Source organism: Echinops telfairi, unplaced genomic scaffold (genome assembly GCF_000313985.2).
Source record: "Echinops telfairi isolate 266 unplaced genomic scaffold, ASM31398v2 ScPeMD7_7400;HRSCAF=8409, whole genome shotgun sequence".
Lineage (NCBI taxonomy): Eukaryota > Metazoa > Chordata > Mammalia > Afrosoricida > Tenrecidae > Echinops > Echinops telfairi.
The window spans coordinates 17,986,106-18,004,191 of NW_022111300.1; the positions used below are offsets into that span (position 1 = coordinate 17,986,106).

The 18,086-nt window shown below is 40.5% G+C and overlaps 1 protein-coding gene across 1 annotated transcript in view; it reads left to right on the forward strand.

Annotated features, from left to right (window-relative positions):
- Positions 1 to 4,049: 4,049 nt before the first annotated feature.
- The window catches only part of DSG3 (desmoglein 3), a 29,925-nt gene continuing 15,888 nt past the window's right edge, over positions 4,050 to 18,086 (forward strand). Inside the window, exons 1-7 of the mRNA XM_004703076.1 lie at positions 4,050 to 4,097; positions 13,020 to 13,055; positions 13,556 to 13,687; positions 14,563 to 14,718; positions 15,490 to 15,634; positions 16,329 to 16,495; positions 17,619 to 17,747. Of these exons, the coding sequence (XP_004703133.1) occupies positions 4,050 to 4,097; positions 13,020 to 13,055; positions 13,556 to 13,687; positions 14,563 to 14,718; positions 15,490 to 15,634; positions 16,329 to 16,495; positions 17,619 to 17,747 (813 nt within the window). The remainder of the gene's footprint in view (positions 4,098 to 13,019; positions 13,056 to 13,555; positions 13,688 to 14,562; positions 14,719 to 15,489; positions 15,635 to 16,328; positions 16,496 to 17,618; positions 17,748 to 18,086) is intronic.

An 18,086-nucleotide genomic window follows, 5' to 3' on the forward strand; every position in this document is an offset into this window, starting at 1 on the left:
TGATGATGATGATGATGGCGCCCTAAAGAGAAATGTATGAAAGAATTTTTCAAGAGCCATCCACTGATTTCAGAGACAAATTTCAACATGTTTTGTTTGGAATAAACCTGTACATGTACGAACTAAAACACTAGTGGCAGTACATTTTGTCTACTCCTCATACTGCCTTACCAGAATGTCCCCACAAATAAGCAATTACATACCCAGACTAAATCAGAGTGAAAGGAGGTTAGCACTGGTCCAGGGCATAAGTTAAATTTATAACTGTGCACATTCACTTATATTTACCCTTCTGAAGTTTTGCCCAAATCAATATGTTATACCCATCTTTTCCAAGAAATAATTCTAGGACTCCCAGAAGCATGATCAGTCATGTTAGATACCGTAGAAAGAAAACCATTCAATGAGCTCACCATTTTCACTAATTACTAAAGTTTCACTAACTGCTATTCTCAGATGCTGTACAATTACAGTCTCTGACATTTCTTGATGCCTCACGTGATGATCCTGAAGAAAGAGGTGCATGATTTCCATGACCTTGAATTTTAAAAAAGGGATGGATCACTGCTTTTGCAATCACGTTCAGCCTACATGCATAATTTTGTTGATACATGATTTGTAGAACTAATACCTTAATTCTGGAATCTGTGGGCATTCAAGATCAATTAACCATCAGAGAGTGAGAAAGCCTGACATAGAAAATAGTTTCCAGTCCAACAAACAAAAGTTAATGATGATGAAGTCTTGAAAACATTCTTCATGTGAAGGATAATCGAACAACTGTAGACAATGAGCATTAGACGCATCGTGGAAACTGTCCATTTCAGTAAATATTTATCTTTGCTGCTTTACTTCTTAGACCATTGTAACATATAGTTTCATTTCCATCAAAAGAGGTACGGTTTCTTTAGCTTTTTAAATCTGTAGTGGGTTTTGCCTACCTTCCAACCTCTTTATTTTCAAAACGCTGAAATGAAGCATAATATACTCGTGTAATGAAGCTTAAGATCATTGTTTTTATGGTTTTTATTTTATTTCAGCTTCATGGGTAAAAGCCAGTCTCAAATTGGGCTTCGGTTTCTAAGTCATCATTCAGAGAATAATAATATAGTTGCTCACCAGAAACCACTGGGAAATACTCCTTTTTTTAAGAAAAGCAAACAAATTAAAAGAACAAGTGAAAGCCCTGCTTAGTCCACAAACTTTCTAGTAATGCACCCCCATTGGCAGTGACCTCCAAACTGTTGGCCTACCCCTTGGAAATATGGGTACAATACCAAGATGCTTGATTTCCTTACTCAGCTCCCCAAGTATACGTTTAAAGCACTGTCAAGATCACATGGAAAAAATAAGAATCTTGTCTGCCCATGCAGTGTTGAATGGGATTTGTCACCCTCTCGATGTGTTGAGCATGGCATCAGGAATGGAGGAACACTCGTTAACAGCCTGTGAAATGCTGATGACACAACCCTGCTTGCTGAAAGCACGGAGTGTGTTGAATGTCAAAGACTGCAGCCCTCAGGATGGATTGCATGTCAACAGAGAAAACATAAATGCTATAACTGGACCAATAAGCAATATCATGATAAACAGAGAAAAGATTAAAGTTGGCAAGGCTTTTCATTTTACTTGGATCCACAATCAATGCTTATGGGAGCAGCAGTCAAGAAATCATGACATAATTGCATTGGGCAAATCTGCTGGGGGGAAAATTCTTTGAAGTGTCAAAGGCTCTGAGGTTTAAAGTGCACCTGACTCTAGCCATGGTATTTTCAAGTACTTTATAAGCATGCAAATACTGAGCATTATAAAAAAAATTAAAGAATAATTGCTGTTTGAAAAAAAAATATTGAATATATCACAGACTGTCAAAAGAATGAACAAATTTATCTTGGGGTGGAAATACAGCCAGAATGCTCCTTAGAAATGAGGGTGGTGTGACTTCATCTCTCCTTTACTGTAGGCCAGAGAGACCCATTCCCAGAGACAGATGTCATGTTTGGCAATGTAGAAGGTCAGTTAAAGAGAGCAAGACCCTTACCAAGATAAGGGATGGGTGCACTAAAGGGCAATGTTCTGCTGAGTTACACACAGGATCCTCATGAGCCAGAACGGGCTTGATGAGCAACACTACATCTAAACCTAAAATGCGCCATGTTAATCAAGTTAAACCTGTAACAGAAAACCAACCAACATTTTGATCTCTGGATTTCACTTTAAACAAGCTACTAACAAATGTGATACGCTCATCACAGCTCCCGACCACGTGTCCTCGTTTACCACTATAATCAGAGAGCACCTACTTCCTGATTCAGAAACGGCTTTGCCCGAGGTCTCATTCAGTCTCAGGGTTGGAAAGAGTTCAGAAATAGTTTCTGATTCTAATTTTTGTTTCAAGGCTTAAAATATACATAACTAGAATTCCGCATGACCTCTTCAAAGAACATCAAAAATTGTGTTTAGAAATTTTCTTCCCAAGTAGAAGTAGATTCTTAAAATTCCCTATTTCTCATTGAGAGTCAATGCTCATCAGACTGATTACAAACAGGATTGGGGGTGAATGGTGAACTACATCTGGGTCCACAAGCATGTTTTGAAAAGAGCCAGAGTTGCATGTGAGGGCTTTGCAGGCCCCAAAGAATCACAGTCTCCTTCCTCACAAGTCACCATGGCTATTTTCATACAAAACTGGATTGCTAAAAACGTTATTGCAAAAACGCATTTTCCCTACAATTCAGTTTCTTTTCAAACCCTGAAGCACACAGTCCTTTTTGTTTAAAGTATTTTGTGATTCTATGGTTCCTCGGAAACTCAAAAACTGCCAAAGTTTGATGCGTAGATCCTTCCAGACCTAAAACTATTAGTCTACCAAATCTTTTTATTAAATCATTTTATTGGTGGCCCATACAACTCTTATCACAATCCATACATACATCAATTGTGTAAAGCACAGTTGTACATTCATTGCCCTCATCATTCTCAAAACATTTTTCTAAACAGTCTGAAACTTCTTAAAAATGCTTTTAACTCTAACTTTGAATATACACTAAAAGGTACTTCCCCCCTTTCCCCCAATTCAGATTAAAACTCCAAAAACCACGCGCACTGCCATTGAGGAGAGTCTTCCTCATAGAAACAAAGTAGGACAGGTGGAACTGCCGCTGTGGGTTCTGACAGTGTCACCCTTCACAGGAGTACAAAGCCTCGTCTTTCTCCCATGAAGTGCCTGCTGGTTTCGAACCGACCTGTGACAGTCTGCCACCAGCAGGAAGTAAAACAGACTGCTCGAGGGGAAATGTCTTGAGTCATAAGTAGAGGACAAAAACCACCTACCTCACTAGGCAACTATTCTTTAAAGACAAAGATGAACTAAGAAAGATAGTATCTGAGCATTATCAGAGATCTGATTCTAAGATGTAAATATTCTAGCTGCTGTGTAACTTGTTGACTCCAATTGTATTCCTAAGTATTTGCTTTCAAAGCCCACATTAGTGATGGTTTGATGTGATGTCTTTTTTCTTTGCATTTGTAGTTCCTTTCAATAAATTATAATCTCATTGGTGATCTATATGCACTGACTACACAAACTCATGCTGAAAATAAATGCTCTACCATACGCCCGGCTTTGACGGGACTTGGTAGGTCCTCTGTTGCTGTTCGTTTTCAACTGCAATCAGAAGACAACCAGATTCTTTTCCAGTGTGATCAGGGTGAGCTTCCCGTCATGATTAATTTATTATTCATCTGGTACTGTCCTATTAAACTCTGTCTTTAGCCTGTGAGCTCCTCTTTGAGCTTCCAACAAAAGCTTTCTTACATGAGGAATTGAGGTGTGGCTAAGTTTTTACCTGGGAGCAAAAGTGATGCAAGCTTTTCTGATGAGAGCTACCTTTAGGTTAGGGCGTGGAGGAACCACATAACAGACCATCTGTGGATTGGGCAGGGGTGAGCAGACGCGCTGCTGAAGGGCTCTGGGGGCATCAGTTCTCAGGACTGAAGGCAGGGAAGAGCAGCTCGCTGGGATTTGTCCTCCTGGGGCAGCAGCGACAATGCACTGGCTCTCCAGCAGAACGACAGGGGCTCTAGCCGTTCTAATGGTAAGTCCTATTTTTCTCTCCTACTTCAAACTTTCTGTTTCCCCTCCTTTGAAAGGCTGCTGTGTTTCCTGTGTCCTGATCCAAAATTCCAAAAGTGTACCATGGAAGAGAATAGTTTTCAATGACTTGGTGAGGTTACCAATTTCCTCTTTTAGTTAGTGGGTTTGTTTGTTGTTATTTTGTCAGTTTCAAAAAGTATATTTCACATCGAAAAATAACACGAAAAGAGATTCATATGAATGCCACCATTTAGTGTCCCTGCAGTTTCGGAAGTAAGCCATCCTACCTTCTGATTATATTTTCTGAAACACCACCTTCATTTCCTTCAAAAAAATGCTTTTATCTACCTTTCCTACACACACTAAAAGGCGTAAAAAAGAACCACTTCTATTGCCCAAGGCTCTCTGTCTATTCAGCATACAGCTAAGAGTTCTACATGCCTGATCTTGATCCTTGACATGTTTTCTTTTTTTAAACAAAGATTGTTGAATTAAAATCAAAGAAATGCTTGACTTCAGAGCCATTGGGGGCATTATCTGCAAAAGAGGATTTATGTGTACTCATTGTGTTAAATATAGCCAGTCTTTGAAACTGTTTTCTAAGATACACATTTTATAAGTCAGTTTCTCAAAAGAGTAGTATATTTCTGTTGATTCGGATGTTTTCATGTTACCGAAAGAGAAGTGCCCCAGACAGCAGAGCACTAGCTTGGATGTTACAGGCCAGTGAGTCTGTCCTTGAAGAGTGTGGCTGCCGCGGCAGTGGTCTGGGTGGGGAATGGAGGGGAATTACAATACTGTCTGTTACATCTAGATTTCAAAATAGTGAAATATGCCACAAATAATGTCAAATTTTTCTAACACTAATATCCACTAGGTAAAGGTATCAATTTACCTAGGTATCAATTTACCTCCTTTGTCTTGGTATCAATTCCTATCATTTCCATACCTAAAAAGGAGCGATGATTGAGGGCCGGACTGACAATCAAAACGTGGGCAGTTTGAACCCAACACCCACTGGCACGGGAGAAAGATGTGGCCATCTGCTTCCCGACAGATGACACCCTTAGAAAATCTGTACAGCAATCCTACTCTAGCCGATGAGGCTGCTGTGAGTTGAAAGCAACGGATTTCCTGATCAAAAAAAAATATCAAACCACTGGACTTCAAGAAATTACAGAGGGTGCGGACGAGGGGGAGGGCGAGTAGAGACCCAAAGCTCATCTGTAGACAATTGACATCCCCTTCCAAAAGGGTCCGAAGGAAGAGACAGGATCAATAATGAGAGTAGAGCTGGGGGAAGGTAGGGGGAGAAAGGAGGAAGCGATCACAATGATGGAGGGGATCACCCCTTCCCCCAGGAGCACAAACTACAGAAAACTGGGTGAAGGGAGACAGCGGTCAATGTAAGACATTAAAAAAATTTTATAAATTATCAAGGGTTTATGAGGGAGGTGAAACCAAAGGCTCAAATCAAAAGAAAATGCTTTGAAAAGGATGATGGCAACATATGGACAAGTGTGCTTGACACAATGGATGGATGGATGGAGTGTGATAAGAGCTGTAAGAGCCCCCAATAAAATGATGAATTTAAAAAGAAAGAAGGAAATGTCAGAGAATAAATATCAAGAAAGAACTTTTCACATTGTAAATGTAGGATAGACAGGCTTCCCTGTGAACTCGTGGGCCTCACAGCTTTCTCTCTTAAGGCAATGTAAAGGCAGAAAATAAGGATCATCACACCCTAGACTCTGTTTCTAGTATGATAATGTAATTAGATATGACTTAGAAAAAGATGCCTATAATTATAATCGAATGAGATATTTTATTATCCAACAACTTCATTGACCCAAGAATGATAGACAAAAGTATGAGGCAGTTCTCTGCCTTCCCACCCACCCAGAGAAACTTTTCTGGGGTAAACTGCAGATCAGGTACCAAGCTAAAGAAGTGAAGGGCTACATGGAACAGTATTGGTAAAGAACCTAGAACTTCCAGAACACTCTCAACTGCCTCTCTTGTTCGAGAGGGATGATGAGCTTCTTTCTGATACTGAGGTTTGGTCTATCCCTCTGCATACTTCCAATATCTAGTGGATATTCAATTGTCTGAAGAATGAATAAATGAATAATTGGATGAGACCTCACTAAACTATAACACCCCTACCCATACAGTGGCTGTATATGGCTCCTCATGGAACAAACTGAAGGATAACACAATGTTCCTCCTCTCAGGAAAATTTCTCTCTCACACACAAATAACATAATTTCATACATAATTACTAAACTGGGTAGTTTAGATCTGTTTTGCCCACTAGGGCAGCCATGAACCACAGATGATCTCCAAGCGCTTAAAATGTGGTTGAGCAGAATGCAGGGACATTGTTTAAGGAGCCCTGGTAGCACTGTGGATTGGGCTGCCAGCTGCAAGGTCAGCAGTTCAAACCCCACAACCAGTGTGTGGGAGCACTTATAGACTGCCTATAAGTCAGAATTGACATGATGGCCATGGATTTGTTGTTTGTTTTAGGGAGGGTTGTTTTCGTTTGTTGGTTTTTTGTAAATATAAACTTTCCCCCAAAAAAGTCAGTCCTGGAAAACCCTATGAAATCCAGTCATACTCTCACACACGTGGGGTAGAACTTCGTGAGTCAGAATCAGCGAAGTGGCAATTGGTTGGTTGCTTGGAAAATATAGAATCCGATTTTGGAAGCTTGAGTATTAAAAAGTCAAAAATCTCATTGAGTATTAAAAAGTCAAAAATCTATATTAAATGCATGCTGAAATGATAGTGGATAAAATGAAATAGACATTGGATTAAATATACACTCAAATTGTATTTTATTTTTCCCCTGACCTTTCTTAATGTGGATGCTGCTGTTAAGTTTTCACATGGCAACCCCATGTGACAGGATAGAACTTCCCCACAAGGCTTTCACCTGTGATCTTTATGGAAGCAGATTGCTGGGCCCTTCTCCCACCAAGCAGCTGGGAGGATTCAAAGCACCAACCTTCCTATTAGCAGCAGTGCAATTAACCATTGCACCACCAGGCCTCCCTCCTAATGTGCACGCTAGAATCTCCGCAGTCAACCCACCTGGCTCTCATCTGTAACTCTCACGATCTATCCTTTGGACAGTGTTGGTCTGCTATTAATGCTTTAAGTAGACATCCTTATCAGACAGGAGGAAAGTAGGCAAAGAAGGCTTGTGCACCAGGGGGAATGGGAGCTGTATTTAAGTGCAAGTGCCAAAAGGCGACTTTCAATTGTGAAAGCCCGTGGGCTGTGGTATGTGCCCAGAAGCACTGAGCATACCGGTTTGGGGGGAATGATAGCTCGGGTTGGAGAGTCTGGGCAGGAGTTTGGAAAGGCAGATGAGAGAGTGAAAAGTACATTCTGTGAAGGTTAACAGAATCCTTTCCAAAGTGGGAACCACCCAGCTTTAAAAGGCTATGGTGATGGGGTGGGGGGTGGGGTGTTAAAAACACTCTTGAGTGAGAATGGACATCTTTTGTTGTTGAAGGGTGGGGAACTTGAAAGTTGAAAAGACAGGTTGGGAGGTTTTGAAATAATTCCACCGGGTTAGGATCATACCAGGGCTGCCTGGAGAGGACGGAGAGAATAACAAAGTCAAGGGCTTCGTCTGTGGTTATACCGCTGACTCACCCCAGGCCTTGATTCCTCCACTGTCAAGGCAGAGCCCCAAACCCCTCCTGGTCTGACTTAAATGGCCACCATGAGAAAAAACGTGACACGGGGTGCAAAGGAAGTGCTTTGAAAAGTACAAAGTACTTTGTAAGACTCTTCGTATTTGTAATATTTTAATAACAATTTGGTTCTTGATAACCTAGCATTTTGGTTCTTGATAACCTAATATTTTGCCTTACCATTTTATAATACCACCAATACCAATTTTCATACGTGAAAAAAGTTATTTTTTATTTGACAGTAAAATGGAAAAACTAAAAGTCAAATGAATGGAATGGTGGGTATTTGGGGCTTTACTCAAAATTTCAATTGTTCAGTCTTCTGGTTAATTATTTTGGCTGGACAGGCTTGGAAAACACCTAATTGTTATAGAGAAGACAAAAATGTAATATTTATCAGTTTCTCATGCTTGTTTAACACGATGCAAAACCAACATTTTGGAAGAAAGAATTGGTGTTTGAAAAATGTTTCCTCTCCATAGGTTAACTCTTTTGGGGGGAACTTTAAAAGTCTTCAAAAATCATTGTATAGTGGTTTATAGTCAACACAATATGAAACACTTGTATCATATAACATTCCTAAAAGGATCTGGACAATAGCTATTTAACTGTGTGTTACTACTTGACTTCAAAATGCACCATTCCCAGAGTAAGCTACAGAAGGGTGGAGCCCAGAGCTACTGACAGTGTCCTTTTGAAGAAGAAGCTGAGGTGGTCGTGAGAAATGGAGAGCACCGTAGGGATGTTTGAAATATGGTAGACTGTCGTCCACAACCTTGGCCTGTACATGACTCAAAAGTTAAAGTTTTAGAAAAAGAACACTAGGTAAAACTGGCCCAATTGTTTTAATGGAAGGAAACTATTGGAGGCATCTTTTTTCTTGATGGAAGAAATAATCCAGTTTCTAATCTATATGAAAATAAATTTCCTCCTGAATCTCGCCAAAAGTTGATCCTTAAATCAAAGGAAACTTGCTGAGGGACGCGGCCTAGCCTTGTCTGAATTGCACAAAGTTCAGGCAAGTTGTAATTGTTCCTACCAATTAGCACTCCCAGTTGCTTAATACCTGAAACCGGTTTTCACCTGGGCTAGAACCCGCAGGCCCCAGAGGTTTGTCATAAGCACCTTAGCCCTTGGCTCTTCCTTTCCAGTTAAAAGGGTCATTCTAGTAGCCTAAGGTGAGCGTTTACTTTGGGAAGATCATCACCAAGAAATGATATAGGCCATTGCTTACTCTCCCTAATTATACTATAAATAGTTGAATCTGTCTAATATGCACATTTTTCTTCCAGGCAGCAGACTGCACACCTGGAGGGGTACAGCTCACATCAGCTAAAACGTGAACAGTGCCCCCTGGGAGTTTTGCAGGGAGCAGCCTACACGTTTGTGGGGTTGAGCTCTGCTTCGTTTCTCTTTCTGATGCTCAAGAAAGAGAATGTTTCTATTTGTTTTGATAACGAATAATAAGAAAAAAGGCATCTCAAATCCAAGTGATTCCCTTTATCATTTTTTAAGCTTGGCGACGGAAATGATGAACATTTATTAAGCACTTTCGTGGGGCTAAGACTCACCCAGGTCTGTTAATCTATTGATGCATGTGATCTCCTCCACAAACCTGTAAAGTGAACTGCATCCCCATTTTACAGATGGGAACACTGAAAGATTAACTAACGGGGAGGACTTGGAGTCACATAGAGAGTACGCAATGTGATGGGATTAAGGGACTCTCAACAGCTAGCCTTTGACCCCATCAGCCCCTCCATGGGAGAAAGATGTAGCCATGTGTTTCCATGAAGATTACAACCTTGGGAACCCTACTGGACAGTTCTACTCTGTTAAAATCAGCTCAAACACATGACTATTGTTTATCTACTATATTTAATAAGACCCTTAATGATACTATTGGACCCGTTTTATACCATGATCCGATCAAATGATTTCATATGACAGAGGATGTTCGCTCTTCCCTTGCTTATGAATAATTTACATTTGTAGGATTCAGGGGGGGGATGAGTGATGTATCCTTCATGATATCTCTTAGTTTTCTATATATGTTGGATTTCTAAATAGTGAATATGAATATCAAATCATTTTATCTCATCTGTGACTTTATTCATATAAGCAGAATTGTTTTCATGAAATATTTAGAATTCCTAGCTAAAGCTATCAATGATTTTTAAAAACCTTATAACCAAAACTTGTAACACTAACCAGGAAACATGATGAAGAAAGAAAAGTACAGGTATTCCCAAGATAAGAAATGATTTTCTATATTTAGTATCTCCATTATTATCAAAATGGATAATTTGGTCAGAAAGTATGTAGATATTTCTTAAATATTCTAAATAACTATATTAGGTAATTAAGTAGCTATTATTGCAGTATTAAAAGTAATTATACCTAAAATATTAGATTTTGAAAATACTGTTCTAAATGCAAATATATGATTATTTTTTTAAATATCTGAAAAGGATTGTCATATTCGGAAGTGTTTCTCCTCAAGGTCAGCCGTTTAAACCCCCCAGCAGCTCTGAGAGGGAAAGTTGAGGCTGTCAACTCCCCCAAAAGCTTTAAATTCTCAGAAATGCACAGGGCAGTTCTGCCCGGTCCCATAGGATCACTAAGAGTGGAAACTGACTGGATGCTACGAGTTTCGGCACACGTTCGAGAAGCACACACATACACAAAATCGAATGTTCACTATGTTCCTTAAAACTCGGGAGCACTTTTGGTAGTAAGGGCTCTTATTCTTTTCCCCTTTTTAACTGAATAAACCCCCAACAACTGCCGACCATGTTCATTAACCACACTTAGGATTTTACCCTTTGTTTGCTTCCCAAGAAAATCGAAACTATGACTGAATGTCTATTAGAAAAAATTCATACTCTCTGAGGCTAGTACAAACATGACTCATATTTTTGGATGACTCCCGTTTTCCTGTAAAGGGGAGGGGGTGTGGTCTGTTCTTCCCCTCCCGTGCAGGTGAGCTGGTCTTGGCGAGCGAGGTTGAAGAGGAGCAAGGCACAGCACATTGCTCACCTGCCATCCTGGATGCTGCTTCCCGAAGAGCAGCAACACCCTCAGCACAGGCGGAGGCTCCCAGGATGGCTCAGGGGTTCTTTTTCATGGCACATCAAACACCTATCCTCTGAACTAAGCCTTTCTGCTGAAAGGTTTAGATCAGGTGGATCCAGACATCCTGAATTTGGCAGTTAGCCCTTTGGCACATGCTGGAACTGTATTGACTACGACTTTTTAAAAGAAACAATGTAATAATTCCACTTGTTTTTTTTTCTCTCAGAAGCAACCCCAATCTTTGGCCAGGTGTAAATCTCATTTGGCCATCACATTGCTTTCTTTCCACCACTAATTCACTTCTATTTATTCATGCCAGCCTTGATTCAAGGTGCATGTCATCCTGCTGCAGGACGCCCTCCAGAGGCAAACCGTGGGTCGCCCAGGACCTAAAAACCAAACTCAGACTAGTTGCTATTGGGTAGATTCCAAACGGCGTAGAACACCGTGGGTCTCAGAGAAGGTCGGCCTCCACCGGTTTCCCGGCTGTGCTCTTTCTGAAGCATTTGCCAGACCTTTCTTCCAACATGCCTCTGGGCAGATTCAAACCACGACCCAGAGACCCTTCCTAGGGCTGGCAACAGGGACAAAGTACTCATTCCATGTCTCTCTTTCTTCTTCCATAAAATAGGAATCATAATAATAAACCCTCCTTCAGATGACTGTGTTAAGTGAGATATCAAATATAATGTGCTATGAACCATATCTGTCACAGAGAAACCACACAACAAACAGTAGCTACTGTTATTATTCTTCTAGATTACATTTCTTCCTATTATCTTTTCCACTAAAATGGAATTCTATAATCGTCGCATCCACTCCGTAGTGCATCAATCAATAGCTGTTAACACCTGCTGAAGAATAGATACTGTGAAGGTTGTAAGAAATAAAATACATAGAAACATTGATCTAGCAAGTTCACAATCCTCTGAGATTAGCAAAGTAATGCACACAATACAATCAGAAATAATAAATCATTATAAGCCTTTGTGGACTAAATTGCATACTACAGAATATGTACTGTCCAAACTCAGAAAGGTAGTGATTAGCCAAAGCAACGTCACGGAGGCTGTTGGACCTTTTATTCTTAACCAAACTCACTGCCATCGAGTGGATTCCAACTGACAGCAACATAATAGGACAGAGTAGAGCTGCCCCTGTGGACTTCCGAGAGGCTAACTCTACCGGGAGTAGAGTGCCTCATCTTTCTCCCTTGAAGTGGCTGGTGGTTTGGAATTGCTGACCTTGAGATTGGCAGCCCACCACGTGTAACCCATTACACCATCAGGGCGCCTTAAATTAATCTTAAAGGACGAGTCACAGTAGGATTGGTGGAGGGAAAACAGGACTGAGTTCCAGAGGGACAACCAGATGACACAGAGGTAGGTCCAGCACATTGTGGGTACAGGGAAGACTTCATTGTCCCCTCATTTAATTTGTTCATAGCAGTATAAAAAATAAGCTCAATATTTAAATTGAGGTCATAATGTAGCGATGAACAGATACACGAGCCACAGCAAACAGTATTTGTGATCATAAAAGCACATCCTCATGCATCTTGATGTTTTATTTCCCAAACTAGACTAGTCCCTTTCCATTCCCTCCACATGGTGCAGCTGGAGAAAACACCTCGCCCCGTAATCACAGTGAGCCAGGACAGGAGTGACAAGGTCACCTTTAGATGCGGTCATTGCCAGGCATCCTTCCTGGTGATGGCTTTCAGTAATTCCCTTTGGCACGTTCTGAAGCTGCCGTACCAGTTATGCTCGGTGTTGTTTTCTGAAGCAGTGACTTGCATAGCTCTGGGGACCTGTTGATAGAACCGCAAGATAAGAAATAGCTGGTTGCTGCAACAGGCTGTTAGGCACAGTCTGGCAGAGTTCAATGGGTTCTTCTTTATATCACTAAAATGTTGTCTGATTAAAATTTTGAAAAAGATCATTTATATTGTCAAAATTTTGTCTCCAAATCAGGGCATTGCCTTTTAATTACTGACTCTGCAAACTTACTTCATTTGCAATAGAATGTATGCAATAATGTTTTGAAATATGAACTGAATATAATAAATGGGGTTATAGGTTTTATGTAATTACTTATTTGAAGAATTTACATTTAATTTGACTTTATTTAAATATCTGCAGGTGGTTGTGCTGGTTCATGGAGAGTTGCGAATACAGGTAAAAGATGAACAAGATCTTTATAATTAAAAGTAGCTTCGGTAAAAATATAAAGTTGTGTTTAGAAAAAAATGCATATTTATATAATGTTTAAGATTCCTTGATAAGTTAATAGTGAACATATGTAAAATAAAATTTCTAACCACTTAATCAGGATAACTTATAAACCAATAATATAGAGATGTTGTTATTATTTTTTAAACCAATCAATATGTTGTCATTAAGCTGATCCTATTTGCCCAGGACAATTATATACTGTGGCATATACAAAGAGAGTACTGTATAATCCAATGATAGTATTTTGAGTCCTATAACTTTGCAAATATTGAAAAGTATTTTGTTTCCTCACTTCGCGATGTTACCTAGAGCAAACTGCACCTAGACAGGTTGTATCCAGTCTTAAAACACAGAGGGTTGCTCAACACATGTGTCCATGGTCAGTGTCCAAGTACAGATGGCCAGCAATGCGCATAATAAAATGGAATTCTTTCCTCTACAAGACCAGAGGAGACGACGCAGAAGAGGAGAGCGCAGTACAACAGGTCAAAAGAAGATATAAACGTGAATGGGTGAAATTTGCCAGGCCCTGCAGAGAAAGAGAAGACAATTCAAAAAGAAACCCAATTGCTGAAGTAAGTCCGATTAGCAGGACCTGTGTGAGATTTTAGACTAAGCATATTAGATGTAAATTGAAGTAACATCGTCATTCTAATGAGTAAAGTACAGGCTGGGGACTCTTCAGAACAAATGATTTGGTACTTTTAACACACACACACACAAGTATAATACGAATATAATGGATAGGAAATGACGGAGGTACCATAGCTCCTAGAGATATAAAGTAGAACCAAGAGATGTATCAACTAATTTCAACATATAAGCCTTATTTGGATCCATATTCCGGGAATCTATTTAAAATAATGAGAAATAGTTGGAGGTAAAGAAAAAAATAGGATAGCCTGTGAATTGATCAGTATTGAAACTGTGTGATGGAATAACTTGGCTTCATTATCCAACTTTTGGTGCTTTTACATAATAATATGTAAAAACCTAAAATTATGAGAAGACAGTTCATTTCGATGTACATTTTGAATATCTCATTTTCAATTCCTCTCCCTTTTTTCTACTTCCCTCTACCTTAACTAAAATGAACAGCGTATTTGGAGAACATGGTGACCATTAAGCGAAGAAGCACTCAGCATCCCACAGGCAGGTCCTCGCCTTTCTCACAGCCCTTTAGCGTCACCACCGTGGCCACAGTCTGAGCAAATCCTCCAGACTCTGCATACACACTGGTTCAGGCTGGGCAGGAAAAGCCATCATTCGACTTGTTTCAAATTCCTAGTACTCTGAGGCAAAAGGATGCCAAGGTCACCCAGTGTCAGACAAGTCAGTGAAAAGGAACAGATGCCGGAAGACTCAGGGCTGGAGGAGGTGGGGCAGGAGACAGCTTACATGACATCCGTCATAGCATTTGGGGCTTTTTGTTTGTTTGTTTTTGCTGCAGATTACTTCAGATTTCCAGAAAACCCAGAAAGTTACCTATCAAATTTCTGGGGTAGGAATTGATCAGCCCCCGTTTGGAATTTTTGTTGTTGACAAATACACTGGAAAAATTAACATAACTGCCATAGTTGATCGCGAGGAAACGCCAAGCTTCCTGGTAAGTTTCTGTCTTCAACATTGGACTATCTTCTTTTGGGACTCTGTGGCTTTAGAAGGTGACGCTCCTCTCCTAGTTAATATCAAAGAGACATCAATATTCCAGTGCCCCCCTCTCCCCATGAGTCAATGAGTCAAGCTACCTTCAAAGAACACTAAAAGGTCCTCTGCCAAGAACCGCCACTGTGGCTGGGCACCTAAAGGAGCCCACTGGGATTGGGCCTGAGTGAGCAATGAGCCCAACAGGCAGCTCACCAGGAGCTTCATGCTGATTTGAGGCAACATCGGCATTGGGGGAAGACGACACACCTGGTTGTTCTATCCAAACGAGCATTCTTTCCCATTTGTCTGTCCTTTGGGGAAACATTTTTATTCTTTGATCAGAGGTTCTGACATATCTATATCAGGAGAGCCCCTAATTTGCAAGCTTTCAAACTAAGGAGCCCTGGTGTAGTGGCTGTGCGTTGGGCTGTGATCGACATGGTCATGGTCCACGGGAGAAAGGAAGTTTTCTCCTCCCATCAGTAGTTCCAGTCTCAGAAGCCCACAGGGGGTTCATGATGGGTCAGCACGGACTTGATGGCAGTGAGCTTGGTTTGGGGGTTTGAAGATGAGGTCAAGTAGATGTATAAGATAATAATAGCATTCTTTTAATTTCACCCCCATTTTAGCAGGAGCTCAACAGATCTTATAACAATCCATATTCAGTTAGATCAAGCGTGATTGTACAATCATTGCCGCCATAATGACAGCATTCTCCTTCACCTTCTAGATCACCTGTCGAGCTCTCGATTACTTGGGTCAAGACATCGAGAAACCACTTATATTAACAGTCAAAATTTTAGATGTCAATGATAATGCTCCTGTCTTTTCACAAAGCATTTTCATGGGTGAAATTGAAGAAAATAGTGCTTCAAGTAAGTTTTCTGTGGTATCATTTCCAAGTTATTTTTAAATCCGGGTAACCATCTAATACATCATTTTTTATAAATTAATTTCACCGATGGTTTTAAAGGGGGAAATATCTTTCAATCAATCTGGGAATTTACTTTCTAAAATCTACAGTTGAGCTAGGTAGCTATGCCACTGTATTGCACATCATGGTGCTCTTCTCTGGTCCACAGCATTTTATTTTGTGTGCGTAATTCACAGGAGTATCTAAGTAGCACCAAGTCTATGATGCAAGTGTAAGTAGCCCTCCATGCACAAACTGAACTGTTTACATTATAAGAGACAGAAACAACCTCATAGTACCCTAGATAATTTGACAGATGGGAATAATAATAACAGAAGGAGTTAGTTTCAAACTCAACACAACCAAACCTTAGCTATAACTGGAAGATTTTTAAAGAAAGCAGCAAAGTTCTATATAGTTGAGAGGTGGCAGTAAAAGATATGGCAAGCAAGATGTATGACGTTTTTTATTTGCTGGGGGGGCAGGTCGTGGCTTTGGTTTGAATTGGTTTAGGGTTTTTTATTTTGTATTGTTGTTCAGCATATAGGTATCTTTAAGTCTTAGCAAACAACTATCAATTTGAAATTGTGTTGACTGTTTAATGTGAACCTAGTTTCCATCTTGACATGTTCTCAAATGGACTTCTGTATTCCTAGACTCGCTGGTGATGATATTAAATGCCACAGATGCAGATGAACCAAACCACTTGAACTCTAAAATTGCCTTCAAAATCATCTCTCAGGAACCTGCAGGCCAACCCATGTTCCTCATCAGCAGAAACACTGGGGAAGTCCGTACCTTGACCAATTCTCTTGATCGAGAGGTAAAGGAAGGCCCTGGGGAGCATCCAATAATAGTCTGCCGGTAACAAGAGGAGCTCTGACAACACAGTGGGTTATGCATTGAGCCACTCACCACCGGGTCAGCAGCTGGCACCCACCAGCTGCTCCACCAGAGAAAGAGGAGGCTGTCTACTCCAGCAAAAACCTCAGGTCTCAGAAACCCCAAAGGGCAGTTCTTTCTGCCCAACGGTGTCGCTATGTGTTTCAATGGACTTTAAGGCAGTGAGTTTGGTTTGGGTTTGGAAGGTGAAAAAAAGCAAAGCAAAGTGACCCGATTTTGCCAGGGATGAAAGGAGAATGGACAAAGAGGTTCACAGGAATCGACTGAGTCAATCAAGGGAATCGGTTTGCACTTAAGTATGATTCTAGTGAGCTGGTGGGTCTATCCACACTGTCCATTGTACACTACACAACAAAACGTCCAGCAAGGGTGATGGTGCTGGCAGAAGTTAAAATGGGGCGGGAAAGAAAGCATTAGCATACACGGACAAGGATATAACTTCAACGAATTGCTCATCTGATAAAGAAATAGAAATTTTCTTAGATGGAGGGAGAAATTTCTATCTGGAATCAATCTCAGTCTACTCCAATATGACACTTTTCCTCTTCGACGTCTCCTTTTGAATTCACTCTGGCTTCCAGGAGACTATTGTATCCTTTTCCTCCCTCTTCCCCGTTATTATCCTCCTATTGCTACCACCACCACCAATTCAGACTCTATATTACTTCTGTACGAAAGATTTTCAGAAGAGATTAATAGGAATGCTTTATATGTCAATGCCCATCAGATAAACATACCATCATATTCCTCATTTATTTTTTCTCTAACTATATTGTCTTGTCATAAGAAAGCTTACCGAAAAAGGAAACTTATTATGACGCATCTGAACTTCTACCTAATCACCCTAGAGTCCCACAAGACTCCTCCTCGGTGCTTCTGCTTATGGGCGACAGATTGTGCACATAATCCTTCCCGATAATAAACCATGAGACTGAACAGTTTCACCTTTCTGCTAGTTGCTAGTAGAAAGCATGTAACGACCACTTGTATTCTTGGGACTAGAAACTAATTCTTTTTCTTTCTCCCCTACCCCACTCATTTAGCAAATGAGCAGTTACTACCTGTTGGTGAGTGGTGCTGACCAAGATGGAGAAGGATTATCAACTCAATGTGAATGCAAGGTCAAGGTGAAAGATGTCAATGATAATTTCCCAGTGCTTAAAGAATCTCAGGTACACCTCCGATACTTCAAAGAATACTTGTTATAAATATATCGATTGTTTTGCAGGAGCCCTAGTGGCACATGAGTTATTCCTTCGGCTGCTAACTAACCACAAGGTCAGCCCCTCCACAGGAGAAAGAAGACGCTTTATACCCTGATAACGTTTTACAGTCTCAGAAACCCACAGGGGTCGCTCTGAGTCCAAATTGACCCAATGGCTGTGAATTATATAGCTTTGAATCCCTGAGTGATGCAAATGGTTAAGTTCTGGACGACTACCCCCAGAGTTAACAAGTCACACCTAGCTAGCGCTGCATCTCAGAAATAAGGCCGAGGGAGTGAACTGTTT